The sequence below is a fragment of the Theropithecus gelada genome, chromosome 9, assembly GCF_003255815.1.
Source record: "Theropithecus gelada isolate Dixy chromosome 9, Tgel_1.0, whole genome shotgun sequence".
Lineage (NCBI taxonomy): Eukaryota > Metazoa > Chordata > Mammalia > Primates > Cercopithecidae > Theropithecus > Theropithecus gelada.
The window spans coordinates 28,974,613-28,991,271 of NC_037677.1; the positions used below are offsets into that span (position 1 = coordinate 28,974,613).

Genomic DNA, 16,659 nt, shown 5'->3' on the forward strand with positions numbered 1-16,659 from the left:
TGCAATCTCGGTTCACTGCAACCTCTGCCTCCCGAGTTTAAGCGATTCTCCTGCCTCAGCCTCCTGAGTAGCAGAGATTACAGGTGCCCGCCACCATCCCCAGCAATTTTTTTTTTTTTGACTTTTAATAATGACGGGGTTTCACTATGTTGGCCAGGCTGGTCTTGAACTCCTGACCTCGTGATCTGCCCGCCTTGGCCTCCCAAAGTGCTGGGATTACAGGTGTGAGCCACCGCACCTGGCCATTTCACAAAATTTTATCCTAGTGATGTATGCTATTATACTTCCCAATACTTTTATTGATCACTCTATCATACTCTTTGCAACAAAATTGTGTCTACAAATAGGTATATAAAAATCTGTCATATTTCCTGTTTCATAAAGTTCTAAGTTTGAAAAATTTCTCTTGGGTTGAATTATCATTAACATTATTATTTTAATAACAAATAATTTTTTAGATAATTATTAAATTTTATTGAGAGTGCATTTCTGAATGAAATGAAGTATAAAAACTTCTATGAGTTTAATTTTAAAGAGAATATTGTTTAAAAAGCCAACCATTCTGATGGGCTTACATATTATTTTTTGTTATTAGAAGATAAAAAATATCACTCATTTTATAAACCAAAGTAAGATGAGGATTGACTGTAATTGAATTAGATAATTCATAATTTGATATTAAATATTGCATAGTGAAATTGATATAAATCATATAAGGTCTGTGTGAGTGTTTTACTCAGTGTCTATGAAAATATTCAGCAGTCCTGGAGGACATCATCTTCCCTTTGACAGAAAAATAGAGGATCATACCCATGTTTTCTTTCTTGTTCTTGATTTCCCAATAGACATCAATGCGATTTCAGGGATTCTCTACTACCTATGTGTGTATGCCATTTGCTTATACATATATAACCCCATATATATGATACATATCTATATATTCCAGCCATTTGACAAAATACTTTATACAGGTCCTAGAACTACATTAGTTGTTCTAAATTATTTTTATCCTTTAGGAAATTTTCTATTACCTGTTTACTTTCCTTGTATGTCATTAACCAAAGGGAACCCAGTGATCAACCTAAATGGCCAAAATAATACGATTTTAGAAGACAAGATGACTAGTTTTGAACATATATTTTGTCTTACTTTGCTCTGTTTGTATAAGGGCTCTCGATTCATATATGCTTTTCTTTTTCCAATGAAGGTTAAATACAAAGAAGAATATGAGAAAAATAAGGGAAAGCCAATGCTTGAATTTGTTGAGACACCATCGTATCAAGCTTCAAAGGAGGCTCAAAAGATGCAAAGTGAAGTAAGTCAATTGGTTTGTTATTAATTGCTTAATGTAAATTTGATGTTTTGTCATTTGAAAGGATGCAGAATGTTCAGTGGGTCTAGAAGAAAGAGTGCTGCTCTGGGCAGATTCAAGGACCTGCTTTCTAGACCCAGCCACCCCCTGCCTGGGATCTTGTCTAGGACATTGAGTTTATCTCGTCCTTAGCTTTTCTCATTGGTGAATATGGATCTTAAGCTAGATGAGCTTTTAAAGTTCCCCTCAGTTCTAATTTTCTATGATTATATAACTGACACTTTCAGATGTTAATTTTACCTTTTGCCTTTCAGATGTTAATGTAGAACTATGACGAGTTCATAAAAACTAAAAACAAATAGCTGGTTGCTTTATTCGCCTGCCCCCCCCCCTTTTTTCCCCAATGAAAATAGAACTAACATTTTTAAAATACTTACTACATGCTAGGTAATATGCTAAGAGTCTTACATATGTCAGCTCATTTAATCCTCCAAGTAATGATGCTAGGAAGGTGTTCTCTGTAGATTAAGAATGTGTCTACTGAAATTGTCTTAGATGAAATTATATATCCAGTAAATGTTGATGTTTTAGGACCTGGTCAAAATCATGAATGATTCTCTTTTCTCTTTAGTTTATGTTTTAGTCCATTTTGTGTTGCTATAACAGAATACCAAAGACTGGGCAATTTATAAAGAACAGAGATTAATTTCTTTCAGTTCTGGAGGCTGGGAAGTTCAAAATCCAAGAGTTCACATCTGTCAAGGGTCTTCTTGCTGCATCATCCCATGGCAGAAGGTGGAAAGACAGAGAGTGCTTGCACACTCCTTAGAGGAGGGGATGGGAAACTCATCCTTTTATCAGGATCCCAACCCCATGATAACAAAACCATTCCCATGATATTGGCATCAATCCATTCATGAGGCAGAGCCCTTATGGTCTAATCACCTCTTAGAGTTCCCAACTCCCAACACTGTTGCATTGGGGATTAAGTTTTCAACACACGAACTTTGTGGGGACACGTTCAAAGCGTAGCAACATATTTGATTGATTTTTTTTTCAATAAACAGTTAAGAGTTTTTTCGGCTTACCTACTTTATTCCCAACCTAAGATTATGGTAAGTAACATCTCGATATTCCCCACACTTTTTTTTTCTCTGTTCCTCTGAGACTTATTTGTGTGTGTATGTTTGTGTATTTTCCTTCCTACCTTTTCAGGATCAGACACACAAGGTTTTGTCTGCAACCTATATCAAAGTTTTGTGGGTGCAGCTGGGTTCTTAATGCAAAGGGACAGAAATAGTGGATGCTGGTCTCAGTCCAATACAACCTTCATGCTAGGCATGCTCAATGAATAAGATCCTTTCTGTTGCCCAGTAACAACATCAAAACAGGCAGAAATGATAACTTGTGGACAAAAAACTCTCAGGAATTTTGTAAGCATTACCCATGCTATTTGTTGAAATGTTATAATTCATCTTCTTGGGGAAAAGGCACTCAGATATTACCATGGTTTATTGAATAGACAAAGTTGTTTAATTTCTTCTTCAAGCAAAAAGGAAAAAGAATTACTTGTATTTTTCATGTCTTATTCAGTGGTCTCCGGTCTTTCTGGCAACAGGGACTGGTTTCATGGAAGACAATTTTTCCATGGATTGGCAAGTGGTGGTGGTGGTGGAGGGGATGGTTTTAGGATGAAACTGTTCTATCTCAGATCATCAGGCTTTAGTTAGATTCTCATAAGGAGTGCACAACCTAGATCCCTTGCATGCACAGTTCATAATAGGGTTTGCACTCCTATGAGAATCTAATGCCACCGCTGATCTGACAGGAGGCAGAGCTCAGGCAGGAATGCTCCCTCACCCTCGCTCACCTCCTGCTGTGCAACCGGGTTGCTAACTGGCCATAGGTTGCTATTGGTCCATGGTCTAAGGACTGGGGACTCCTGTCTTATATCTTCTTAAGCCAATGAAGAAGAATCTGATAAAGAAATATCAAGTAACCATTTTGATTAAATTGGTTATTTGTTTTAAGTGGATTGATACTAGTGAGTTTGGACAAAGTTCAGAAACCCTGTAAAAATTTACATTTAATGGAATAAATTTCCCTAGAATACCTTTTCTTCCTTCAGATAATAGTGTGTAAACATGTATAAACTATATAAAGTATTTTATATATTCTTTTCATTGCTTTACTATCTTCCACTGCAGCAGTACTTTTTGCGTGGAGTAGAGCCACCCAATGAATGTCCCCATTTTGTAGAGATAATGTGGCCATTGTCACTGACCCACAGCCCAGAGAAACATTTCTACTTTCAGGAGCTGCCATATGCTTTTGCTTAGTGGGTCTTCTGAAAGGTTAACCCATTTCCCATTTAGAAAAAAAATGTGCAGTTTGCTGCCAGCACTGATTTAATTTTACATAAACAGGCTCTTTGAGGCTGAAGCAAATCGGACCTGATTTGCAGTGTGAAAATAAAACATAAAAACTGTTCTTGGAGTTATTTCTAAACAGAACTTGTCTCTAATTCTAATGGAACAGACAGGTTTATAATGTTACATTAGGACTAGGGACAAGAGTATTCTTGAGGCAAAAGGGCAATGGGTTAAGGCAATATGAAGTTGTTAACAAATTTTCACTGAAAGGCACAGGGATCAAAAATCACTTTCCTTTTCTGAGGACATTTCTGGCAGCATCAGTATTTCAGGCTGGGCCTCCTCTTCCAGTTCCCTCCCCTGCCCCTTTCCCTTTACCCCCTCCCCTCTTCTTTGATCCTCAGCCCTAGAAACATTCATGCTGAGCATCCTTTTATCATTCTGGTTGCGCAGTTTCTGTTTTTTTATTTCCTGCCGTGGATAACTTTCCTTTCACTGATAAATCCAGAAACTTATAATTCATGATTAATATATTTGAATACTATGTTTCTGTAGTAGAAATGACAATAGTTTATGATTTGGTATTTTAGGGTAGTCTCTCTTTTCTTCACCCAACTTCTTCTCTCAGTCTTGCCAAGTGAGACATGTTTTCCCTGACATATATTCCCTTTAATTATAGTTATTGACTATTAGATTTTTTTAGGCTCAACCATCATTTCTTGAGGAGAATGAAATCTTTCAATAGAAAGTATCTTTGGACCCAATTCATATGCTAAAGGTTAGAAAAATAGCTAAAAATCTTAGACAAAGTTTGATGTGAAAAATGTTTTTAAATATAGGACCGATGAAGTAGGTGCAAAGAGAATCATCTGTCTTAGAGATGTTTTTTATTCCTAAGAGGTAGGTTTGACTACCTCGAGTTTCTCGAGGAACTTCCTACAGGTAAACTTAAGTATTTATGATCCCGGGAAAAGCCACTGGTATCTTTGCTATGGCCTATAATTAAGTTTATCATGCTTTCTTCCAATGCCAGATATAGGTTTAATGTGTGTGTTTTCTGGAGGAAACCTTTAAATCTGGCTTTGAAAAGTTCGTTGTCTTATTTCACAAATACAGCTTTCTTCAAAAAGCATGCCCAAAAAAGTTTTGTTTTTTTTTTTTCCTAGCTGTATATTTTGGCTACTTCTAGTCATAATTAACCTCCCTTAATGACTTACTTCAGTAAAATAACTTTTTTTTCAGAAACACTTTTTGAAGTGAAATAGCTGATGTAAATGAGTGCATGAATGCACAGACATATTCCTATTTCACCATTTAAAGAGTCCTTTTTAGCCTGGAGATGCCCTAGATTCAGCCTAACTGTTATTTCTACTAATTCCACATAAGGAAGAGGAAAGTTTCTAGTCATTGTTTTTGGTCATTGTATCTCAGTTCTTTAGTTCAGAATGTTCTCAATGCAACTGCTTATTTAGCTTTGCTAGACTTTCAGAACATCCTTTGTTTCTCTCCTTGTGGCTATATCCACATCGTTAGACTGCTGTGTGGAACACGTGCTAAGTGAGGAGACAGCGTGTTTCTCTTATTCTCCTTCATGGTTTAGAGACATTTTTTATTTATACAGTTACCTATCTCTGTAATGAATAAATAATGAACCTGGAAATAGCTTCTCATTTTGCCTGAATAACAATTTCAGGCAGAATTTATTTATTTTTATCATTTCAGGGATGCAATTTGAACAAAATATTTGGCTGGTAAAATCTGGGTCCTTGTTTACTAGATATTTCACATGGATGGATATTTTTGTTGTTTATAGTTTATAGCTGTCTTTATAGCCATAAAGCATGCATTATCACTGATTTTTCAAATGTGTAGTTCAAATGTTAGAATTTAGAGAATCATAGCCAAAGAGTGGCAGAGTGTGTTAAAAGGGCTAATGGTGGTCTGAATCTAAGCCCCCCACTATCACCGTCATGTCCACCTTTCATTTCTTGTTGTGAACTCTCACTTAAAGGAGGAGTTCAGTTATAAGGTTCAAGATAAAATTCTCCTCACAGCACAACTTCATTCATATCAAACACCATAGATGGTAGAGAAATATTCTCAACTCCAAAATCATTAAAGGGAAACCCCCTCCCTAACCCTCAGTCATCATTACATTTTAGAAGTGGTGTTTCCTGAATTTGCAAAAGTCTGATGAAGAAGGATGATGGGGACATGAACATTAATGCTGCTTGGGTTTGATGCTGCCTGGGTTTGATGGCTTCCATGCCACCAGATTTTCCCCCAGTCAGTGGATCCACTCACCTTGGAGTAAACCAACTGGGGGATCCAGTCAAATAGCCAGTCTTGTTGGTTCTGCTCCAAAAAATGGGCTGATGTTAATCCTAGACTAATAAGATGTTAGGAAACCTCACTCAGAATTTTCTGATTTACCAGAGGAAGAGGCCACTTAATAATTCTCCTTTGTTTGGTAGAATTCTTAAATTTGTGATAAAGTTGAACTTATTTCCCTGTTGATAGGATGACCCTTATGTGGTAGAACTACCTAAGAAAACATCATTTTTGTTTTGGGAACTCTTGTTCAAATCTCTTTTCAATGGTCACTGATATTTGCTAACTTTAAAATTATGTGGTCTTATTTAACAGAAAATTTACAAAGAGGATTATGAGAAGGAGATTAAAGGAAGGTCATCACTGGATTTAGACAAGACTCCAGAATTTTTACATGTAAAGTACATCACCAACCTTCTGAGGGAGGTACGATCTTGGTGTTTACTATTATGTATCACGAAGAAAAGTCAAGAAATAAGCCAGGAAATATTCAGCTAATTCTCTACTAATTCAGTGTTTGAGATATTAAGGCATTACTCTTTTTTTCACTTTGATCTTCACTAATAAAATTTTGCATTTGCATTAAAAACAGGAGCGTGTGTGTTAACATTTCCAATTAAAGTTGCGAGAAGAAATTGCCCAGTTCCTGGGAAAACTTGAAAAACAGCCTGGTTTTTTGTTGTAGTTGTAGCTCAGAAGCTCTATAAATAGTTTTATAGTTTTATAGCAGTTTTTAAAAAAATGTTTTGAATATGGGTGGAGAGAGCTTGATTCTTTCAAATTTAGTTATTATAAAAACATTTTAGAACCAGCTTTTCCTGTCGCTTTCCTGCAGCAAATGTCTCTAAAGGAAGGAGGAGAAAGACCAGAGTTCTCTCCCTCTCTTGACATTTGATATCAGAATAAGATGCTCACATGTGAAGGTCTGGATAAATGCTACATTACTTATAAGTAGTTTGTGTTCTAAGTACGGAAAAATAATATATTTAACATGTAGAACAGATGAACTCATGTCCACTTTTTATTTTATTCTCTGCAAAAATTTCCCCAAAAACGTAATGGTGCACTTTTTGCTCACAAGTAATATATTAAATTTTCTTAACATTAAGACCTTAAAATTAAAAATATGTCTATAGTCCACCAATTTAAAAGCTAATTTTTCTTTGTTTTTTAAGTGGCCAAAAAGTAGCTCATAGATTTTCCAAATCTGCTTACATGCTCTTTGTATTAAGGGAAAGTGTTCCCTAAGTATAAATGTAGTATATCATGTAATATATGTATATATATTATATACAATATAATAATGTATATTATGTGATATATAAGTGGAATATATATTACATATATATATATGAAATTTCATTTCATTTTGAATTTTTGAACTGAGGAAACTATTCCTGAAGGAAATCTCTTAGACGAGTGAAATAAATTTGAGATTAATTACCTATAGGAGCACATCATCACGAACTTCTGTAATAAGCAAATGCTGACTGGCCGTACCGTTTAACTGGTTTTAGAAATTTAATGTGATTCAGTGTTGTAATATATAGTGTGCTGAAATAGACATGTAATTTCTATAAGAGTTCTCTTGCTACACTATCTTTTCTCACTTCTAGTTCCTAATAAAATTTTTTGAAGTTGAAGGTTAAGCAAATGGCAACTTCCTAGAGAGTAGAGCTAGGACACAGTGGCAGGAGGAGAGGATCGGGAGAGGTTGGTTAACAGATACAAAGGAATGAGCTACGGTGTTCTGCAGCACCACAAGGTGCATATGGTTAACTATAGTTGATTGGATATTTTTAATTAGCTAGAAGAGAGGATTTTGAGTGTTCACAACACAAAGAAATGATACATGTTTGAGGTGATGGATATGCTAATTACCCTGATTGGATCATTATATGTTGTGTACACATATTAAAATATCACTCTGTATCCCGTAAATATGTACAATTATGTGTCAACTAAAAATAAAAGGGGGAAAAAAAAGAGAAATAGTTGACCATAAGGCTTTTAAGAAGAAAAAAGTTTAATAATAATTTTTAAAACAATTTCAAATAATGGCAACTTCCTACTACTGTTGTCTTCCATTTAAAAATACACTATTTATGTGAACTTTTTTAAAGGAGAATCTTTTTTTATCACTTATGTACAAATGGCAATGTAAAGTCTACTTTGAGATTCATAAATGACTTTACTATGTGCCATTGCCTTTTTCTTTTATTCCTGTTTGGAGTGAGTCTTAATTTATTAATTCAGAATACACACATCAGGGTAGGAAAAGGCTCAGAACACTACATTCTATTGGTCTGTTCAGGCTGCTATAACAAAATATCACAGATTGAGTGGCTTAACCAACAGACTTTCCTCAAAGTTCTAGAGGCTGGTAAGTCCAAGATCAAGGTGCTGGCAGATGTGATTCTTAGTGAGGGCGCTCTTCCCGGCTTGCAGACAGACACCTTTGTGCTGTGACTTCAGTAGAGGGATAGAACTGTGATCTTTTTCCTCCTTCCTTTAGAGACATTAATCTTATCAAGGGAGTCCCACTCTCACAATCCCATCTAACCCTAATCACCTTCCAAAGGTCCCACCTTCAAGTACGGTCACAATGGGGGCTAGGGCTTCAACATATGTATTTTGGTGGAGAGAAACATTTAGTTCATAACGACTATGATGCCAGGTGAAATAAGCCAGGCACTGAAAGACAAATCCTGCATATTCTCACTTTTATGTGAAATATAAAACGCTTGAACTCTTAGAAGCAGAAAGTAGAATGGTGGTTACAGAGGCTGGAGGGTGGGAGGAATGGGAAGGTGAGAGTCAAAGAGTTCAAAATCTCTAAATGGGAGGAATAATTTTTTTGAGATCTTGTGCACATTGTGGTGAAGATAGTATATAGTGCACTTCAAAATTGCTGAGAGAGTAAACTTCAAATGTTCTCACCACAAAAAGTAAATATTTGAGGTAATGGATATATTATTTAGATTGATTTAATTATTCCACATTGTATTCATAAATTATGACGTAATTTTGTACCCCATAAATATATACAACCATAAGTTGTCAACTTCCAATGAGAATTTTTTTAAAATTAAAAAATTAACTTAAAAAATAGTTATAGCCTGTCTAATTTGAAAAAGAGGACTTTTGGTGACTTAATTAAATTATTACTTCCCTTTCTAAGCGTAAGCATTTAGCTTCAAATGAACTTTGCATTTTTTTACTCTGTGGTTTTTACATTGACATTGCATTTAGAGTGTTCAAAGTATCATTTTATACTTCATTTCCTTTGATTCCCCACATTGCCCCTTGACATTAGTAGAACAAGTATTTTTATTTTCATTTCACCATTGTGGAAATCAAGGTTGAGTTACTTAAAAGTCCTCCCGAAGGTCACACCACCAAATAAATGAAAGAGGTCTGACTTTCACCTGGGTCATTTGACTCAGATCATTCCAAAATTATAAAACAGCCCATTCCAATGTCTAGTAAGTTATTAGTTGAGCAGAGGACAGGCTAATTTAATTATATTGGATGAAGGGAAAGTAACATGAAATGAACCCTAGAATTAACTGGAACCTGATTTCTTATCAATAAAGGAAGTTTCATCTTTCATCTGGCAAGTTAATCATAAATGCAACTTAGTTGAATAGGAATAAGATATATATGATTTTCATATGCAATTAAGTAAGAAAACAAGCAACTCATTAGCAGAGAAAAATAAGTTGTGTGTAAGTATTCATAGAAGGCATTTGGATCTACTTAAAATATGAGATTAATATGGGTGAAATTCAAATTATTATTAATTTGTAGAAAACGTTTTGGTTTTACAACTCTTTAAATTGCATGGAGATAGCCTTCCAAAAGCAAAGCCAGGAAAGAAGATAACAGAATGAAGAGATGAAGGAAGAGAGACATCATGTAAATTCCAACTTGACAGTAACTGAGTCTTTGGATTTTCTATTCCATGAGTGAATGCATCTCCTTTGTTGTCTACACTAGTTTGAGTTGGGTTTCTGTCATTTGCAACCTAAGAGTCACCATCACCACCATCATCACTATAATGATAATAATAATAATAATCATCATCATCATCGTCATCATCATCATGTTGAGCCATAAATTCCATCATCTATGCAGATTTCATTATCTATGGATGATTCCATTCATCATCATGAATGTGAGTCACAGATTCCATCAGAGATAGTAAAGGGGGCCTTGAAGTATTCTGAGACTTGTAGAAGGGCGTAATTACCTAAGGTAATTGTGATGGATAGTGCTTGAAGTATCTGCTTTCAACTACCTTATATCAGCTTGTGGTGAGCCCAAGTAATTGAAACTCCTAATAGCTTATTAGACATTGGAATGGGCTGCTTATAATTTTGGAATGACCTGAGTCTAATGAAAGTGGTTTCTGCTCACTTTTTAAACTTTTTAAAAAAACTTTGGCTACATCAGACCTTTTGATTTTGTAATTTTCCATTCTTTTGCAACCATGTTCTTTTTTGGTAATTCATGTTTTATAGACAACTTTCAAAAATACTTTAAATAATTAATAAGGAACATGTGTTCTTAAGATCTTCCTCACCATTGAAAGAGAAGATGTGTTTTTAAAAAAATCCACTATGGTACCAAAACATATTGAGAGAAAGTATGAAAAGGAAAAGGCTGAAAATATTGGAAGCCGCTCTGAACTTAGTAGAGGGGAAAATGAAGTGTCTGTAGGAAAAAAGCATGAATACTTAGCTGTCTGATTCATTCCTTCCTAGTAATATTTTCTCATTTCTGTGATCTCTAGAAAACATGTGGAATAGCACACTGACTAAAGTGATTCCTGCTAAGTTTTGAACTGTGATATTCTTGTCTTATAGAAAGAATATAAAAAAGATTTGGAAAATGAAATAAAAGGGAAAGGAATGGAACTTAATTCAGAAGTTCTTGACATCCAAAGAGCAAAGCGAGCCTCTGAAATGGCGAGTGAGGTGAGTGTTTATTTAACACCTTAGATGAATATGTTTTTTGCTGATTTTCTTATCTGTCAATCTTTCTGAAAGGTTCTATACATCCACAACTTTTATATGTAAGTGATTGTAAACAGCTATATCCTTGTAGTCTTTTCCTGGACTACTAATTTTTTTTAAAAAAATGGTGCTCATAATCCCCTTTCTATGTGATGTGAGAAAAATGACCATTTCCCCATTTTGGAGAAAATCCATATAATAAACTAAAATAGTTTAATGAGATTTAACTTCCTCTTTTAAGCAGGTAAAAAAAAGGCAGATGATTGGGAAGGTGTGTTATTATGGTCCATCAGTAACTGCAGGTAGAAAGTTCACTTGCTTTCCTGCACGTAACCCAACTGACTCTCCCAGTCTTGCCCTGGGCTGCTGAATGAACTTACTCAGCCTCTTTATCAAATTAAAGTAGTTTCTGCTCACTTTTCATGCACTTTATAAGGAGAATTGCAATGTCTCTGAAGTGTTTTCAGTCCTGTAATCCTGTATTATCTCATTACTTTGGGTCATAAAGTGTCACTTTGCTTTTAACAGACTTTAGCTGAATTTAGCAGTGAAAGAGCTTAAAGACTTGTCCCCATATTTTGAAAATCCGATGATAATGAGGATGATGATAATGATGATGGTGGCGATGGTGACTCTTAGGTTGCAAATGACAGAAACCGAACTCAAACTAGGGTGGGCAGCAAAGGAGATGCATTCACTCATGGAATAGCAAATCCAAAGATTGAGTTACTGTCATGTTGGAATTCACATGATGTCTCTCTTCCTTCATCTCTTGGTTCTGTTATCTTCTCTATTGGCTTTGCTTCTGGAATGCTGTCTCCATGCAATGAAACATCTTAGTAACAGGATAACTCATATCTGTGGCCAGTAATCCCAGTGGGAAGTGAACATCCTCTTTTGTAGTTCCAATTAAAGTCTTAGGTTTCAATCTCCTTGGATTAGTCGCTATCCTGTGCTCACACCTGGCCTAATCATTGTGTCTGGGGTTGGGGGAGTAGAATGTGCTGATTATCCTCTCACCCATTCGTTGAGGTAGTTTAACAGTATCTTATATAAAACATTATAAATGTTTATGTGTTTAAAACATCACCTTAATCTCGGCTATATTCACATTCTTTAAATAAAGGAAACATTTAAAAGGCACTTTAGTAGAATTAAAAATATATGTGGGGAGTAGGGAGGTGATGGAAATCAATCCTTCCCAAGGGTATGGATTGAGAGAACTTAGAGGTCATTTCCCAAAAGGAAACCATGGATCTTGTTGCATTGAGCATTGGCTTCAATTTAAAGTCACCAGCTGCATTGGCCCTTAATAAGAGTCAGCTTGTCGTTTGAAGAATTGAAGCAGACATTGACTTCTCCTCACTAGCTATGGAAGTCCTAGATGGCATCTTTTTCCAATGAAGGCTGTTTTGTCTACATAAAAAACCTGTTGTCTAGTGTAGCTACGTTCATCAAGTATCTTAGCTAGATCTTCTGGGTGACTTGCTGTGGCTTCTGCATCAGACCTTGCTGCTTCACTTTGCACTTTCATATGATGAAGATGGCTTCTTTCCTTAAACCTCATGAACCAACCTCTGCTAGCTTCCAACTTTTCCTCTGCAGCTTCTTCACCTCTCTCAGCCTTCACAGAAATGAGGGTTAGGGCCTTGTTCTGGATTAGGTTTGGTTTAAGGGGATGTTGTTTCTGGAATGTTGTGTCTGGTTGGATCTATTCAGACCACTAAAACTTTCTCTATATGAGCAATAGGGTTGTTTCACATTCTTATAATTCATGTGTTCACTGGGGTAGCACTTAATTTCCTTCAAGAACTTTTCCTTGGCATTCACAACTCGAATAACTGTTTGGTACAAGAGTCCTAGCTTTGGGCCTGTGTTGGCTTTTGACATCCCTTCCTCATTAAGCTCAATCATTTCTAGCATTTGATTTAAAGTATGTCTCTTCTTTTTACTTGAACATCTAGTGGCCATTGTAGGGTTACTAATCAGTCCAATTTCAATATTGTTGTCACTTAGGGAATAGGGGAGCCCAAAGAGAGGGAAAAAGATAGAGGAACGGCTGATCAGTGGAGCAGTCAGAACACACGTGACATTTCTCGATTAAGTTCACTGACTTATAGGGGTGCATTTGGTGGCATCTCCCAACAATTACAATAGTGTTGCAGGATTTCTCCTTAGTTCAGCTAAAGACAGGGTCCTTGTCCCATGGCCATGAAAGTTTAGGCTTGCAGACAGTTTGAAGGGTGAGTAAAGCAGAGTTTTATTGGGTGTAAAGGAAGAAAAGGGGGGAACAGGGACTCTCTGCAAGGCCGGAGTCCCTGCTAGAGTGCTTCCCACCTCACAGTTTGAATCCCAGGTTCCACACAGGAAGAAGAGGGGCCAGGCTCCTCCCTGTTGCAAACGGCCTGAACTTCTCTGGCTCCACCTCAGCGCACGCTCTTTCCAGTGTTCAGGCCAGCTGGAGTTTTGGCAGTGACCCCCTCCTATCTGTCTGTCTCAATAGTGACATCAAAGATCACTGATTGGCCAGGCGTGGTGGCTCACACACCTGTAATCCCAGCACTTTGGGAAGCCGAGGTGGGTGGATCACCTGAGGTCAGGAGTTCATGACCAGCCTGGCCAACATGGTGAAACCTGGTCTCTAATAAAAATACAAAAATTAGCTGGATGCCATGGCACACGCATGTAGTCCCAGCTACTCAGGAGGCTGAGGCTGGAGAATCGCTTGAACCCAGCAGGCTCAGGTTACAGTGAGCCAAGATCATTCCATGGTACTCCAGCCTGGGCGAAAGAGCAAGACTCTGTCAAAAAAAAATCACTGATCACAAACCACCGTAACAGTTTGAAATATTATATTACCAAAATGTGACACAGAGACACCATGTAAGCACATACTGTTGGAAAAATAGCACTGACAGACTTGCTTGGCAAGCAGGGTTGCCATAAACCTTCAGTTTGTAAAAAATTCAGTATCTGCAAAGCATAATAAAGTAAAGCACAATAAAAATGAGGTATGCCTATATTACTGCCTTTATTTTGCAGATGAGTAAACTGGAAAAGTTGAGCATTCTCAGTGTTACACAGCTGGTGAGTGCTGTGGCCTCCCAAGTTCATCTGTTCTGTATAACATCATCTCATTTACATCCACCTCCCTATCCTCCAACCCTAAAGACAATTGCCAGTGAAGATTTTCACATGGCAATTGCCCTTATATACTAAACATCTTTGGAGCTTTGCATGCCCTTCTTCAGTGAGAACAAGATTATCGTTCTAAGTAGTTCAGAAAATTTAGTTGTGAGTGATCATTCGTAGTACTCAAGGAGCTTTGTTACCTCTTTTGTAAAATAGGTTTAACTATTTTTTTGGTATCATTGACTGCAGATGCATGTTTGCCCACTGAGTGTTTGAATGTTGTAACATGTCTTTTGCAGAAAGAATACAAGAAAGATCTGGAGTCAATAATTAAAGGGAAAGGAATGCAAGCTGGCCCTGACACCCTTGAAATGCAGCGCGCCAAGAAGGCTGCAGAGATCGTGAGTGAGGTTAGTAGGGTGCGTGATGCAGGCCTTAAGACTCGTATTGTGGAACCTAACAAATCATATTAGCAACTTGATTACTATATGGAATTTCTCAAAGCATTGCGGCTGGTTTAACAGTTTGGAATGGAGACTATTCCACAGCATTATGCCTGTTTGAAAATGTACAGTTTTTGCTTTGCTCACATCCTTCCAATATATCAAAAAAAGCTTGGTGGAAGGCATTTTAATTGAATACACACACACGCACACATGCACTCCCCTGCACACCTTACTTCAGAATACAACAGATTTAATGGTTATCTGGGCTATGAGAAATGTTTTCATGGTATTTTTAATGGATCACCTGCTGCTTGGCATATCTGTATTTCCAAATTTCTGAGCAGAACTTCATATATGGATGCTTAATGTGAGTACAACAGTCATTTCTGTCTGATTGCATGTTCTTAAAATAGCCTTTGTTGACATGATCAGCATGCATGAAATTTCTACACAGCATTTTGAGTGGAGGTCTTATATAACCTGATTGACCATGTTCATTCATCTAATACCATTTTTCTCTTCATGGTATACAGGATATTGATTTAGAAGTTTTGTCTTAAATTCTGTGACAGGATGGATATCACATCACAAGGTTGTAGGAGTCAGACCATATACATATATTTCAAAGGAAATACCCTAGAACTTTCTCTACACCTCTTGAACTTCCCCACAAAAATCTGAGAATATAAAAGGATCACTGGAGTAAAGATTTGGGTTGTGATGATTTTATAAAAGTGTATGTGAAGAAAAAATTGGGATGCAGGTGAATGGGTCCTGGTCACTTATCTCAAGACTGGGTAGGTGGGGGCTTCAGTGGGGTACTCTGAGACCTGTTGTGTGACCTTTGCACTTAGGAAGAGCTGACTCAGGACTGACACCTTACAGGAAATCTGGAAGGCTAGAGGTAGCTGCTTAGCTGCTAGGGAAGTTACTGTTGTTTTAAAAATGACTGACATCCCCAGGGTTAGGTACTGACCAGGGAAATGGGATTGCCATGATTGAATAAGACAAAGGAAGTGGAGATGGTATAGGTTTCCTGATCAATAAGTGTTCCATTTTGAAGTGGTGGCCAGGGGTGGATGGCCAGGAGCGTGAGGAACAGGGACTTTCCTACTTCTGTTCTCCCGAGAGATAGTCATTGTTATAAGTTTGTTATGGAAACTTCCAAATCTGTTTTGTGTTTATATAGATAAATATATACTTGTACACACAAAAACTTTAAAAAATCTTAAATGGGGTCATACTCCATTTAAATGTTTGATTATTTTCTCTCTTTATATTATGGATTTTTTTCCTGTGTTCCTTCATATAGGTCTACCTCATTCTTATAGAAAAATTAAGTGTTCTATAACATGGATGTGAATATGTGACCCTTTATCTTTTGTTGTCTACAAGGGAAGTATATAATGGGATCTCAACATTACAGGCCAAAACTAGAATCCTTAATTTTCCCCTAGGTTAGCTTTCCTCCATCTGCTTCCCAGCAAATGGCACCAACCAAAGCATAGAAGTCACTTTGATTCCTGTCATCAGCATGCTTTATTGATGTCACCCCCATCGTAGCGGTCTAAATCCATCTTTCTCACCACCCTAGTCTAAGCCACCATCTCTATCCTCTAGATCATTGCCATAGCTTCCTAACCAGAATTCTGCTATTATTGCCTTCCTAGTAGCCATTCTCAACCCAGCAGAAGAATCCTTGACGGAATTAAATGAAATTTTGTTCCTCTCCTCACATGCAATTATTTAGTGGTTTCCAGTCACATCCAGTGTAAATTGATTCATCTGGCTCTGGTGAGGTCTCCATTCTCAGGCTGAGAGTCTTAGTCAATAAAAACCCCCCAAATAATAATAATAAAAATCTAATTTGCATGTAATCATAGTCATGTCCCATTTTGCCTAAATGATAGGCTCAGATCCTTTTCAACCAATGTTTGGGACTTTGCCAGAGTTTGTTTTTAATATCGAAAGTTTATTTTTCAAATAAAGTCAATGGATCATATTGTAACACAAATGACCCTCAATAGTCAAGCCTTCCCATAGCGCTG

General features: G+C 36.8%; 1 protein-coding gene across 2 annotated transcripts in view; it reads left to right on the forward strand.

Moving 5' to 3' along the window:
• The window catches only part of NEBL (nebulette), a 379,467-nt gene that overhangs the window by 309,189 nt on the left and 53,619 nt on the right, over positions 1-16,659 (forward strand). Inside the window, exons 11-14 of one of the 2 annotated variants that reach the window (XM_025396000.1) lie at positions 1,208-1,315; positions 6,331-6,441; positions 10,884-10,994; positions 14,465-14,575. The exons of the other annotated variant lie outside the window; for it this stretch is intronic. Coding sequence (XP_025251785.1) covers positions 1,208-1,315; positions 6,331-6,441; positions 10,884-10,994; positions 14,465-14,575 — 441 coding nt within the window. The remainder of the gene's footprint in view (positions 1-1,207; positions 1,316-6,330; positions 6,442-10,883; positions 10,995-14,464; positions 14,576-16,659) is intronic. 2 annotated transcript variants of the gene reach the window in all.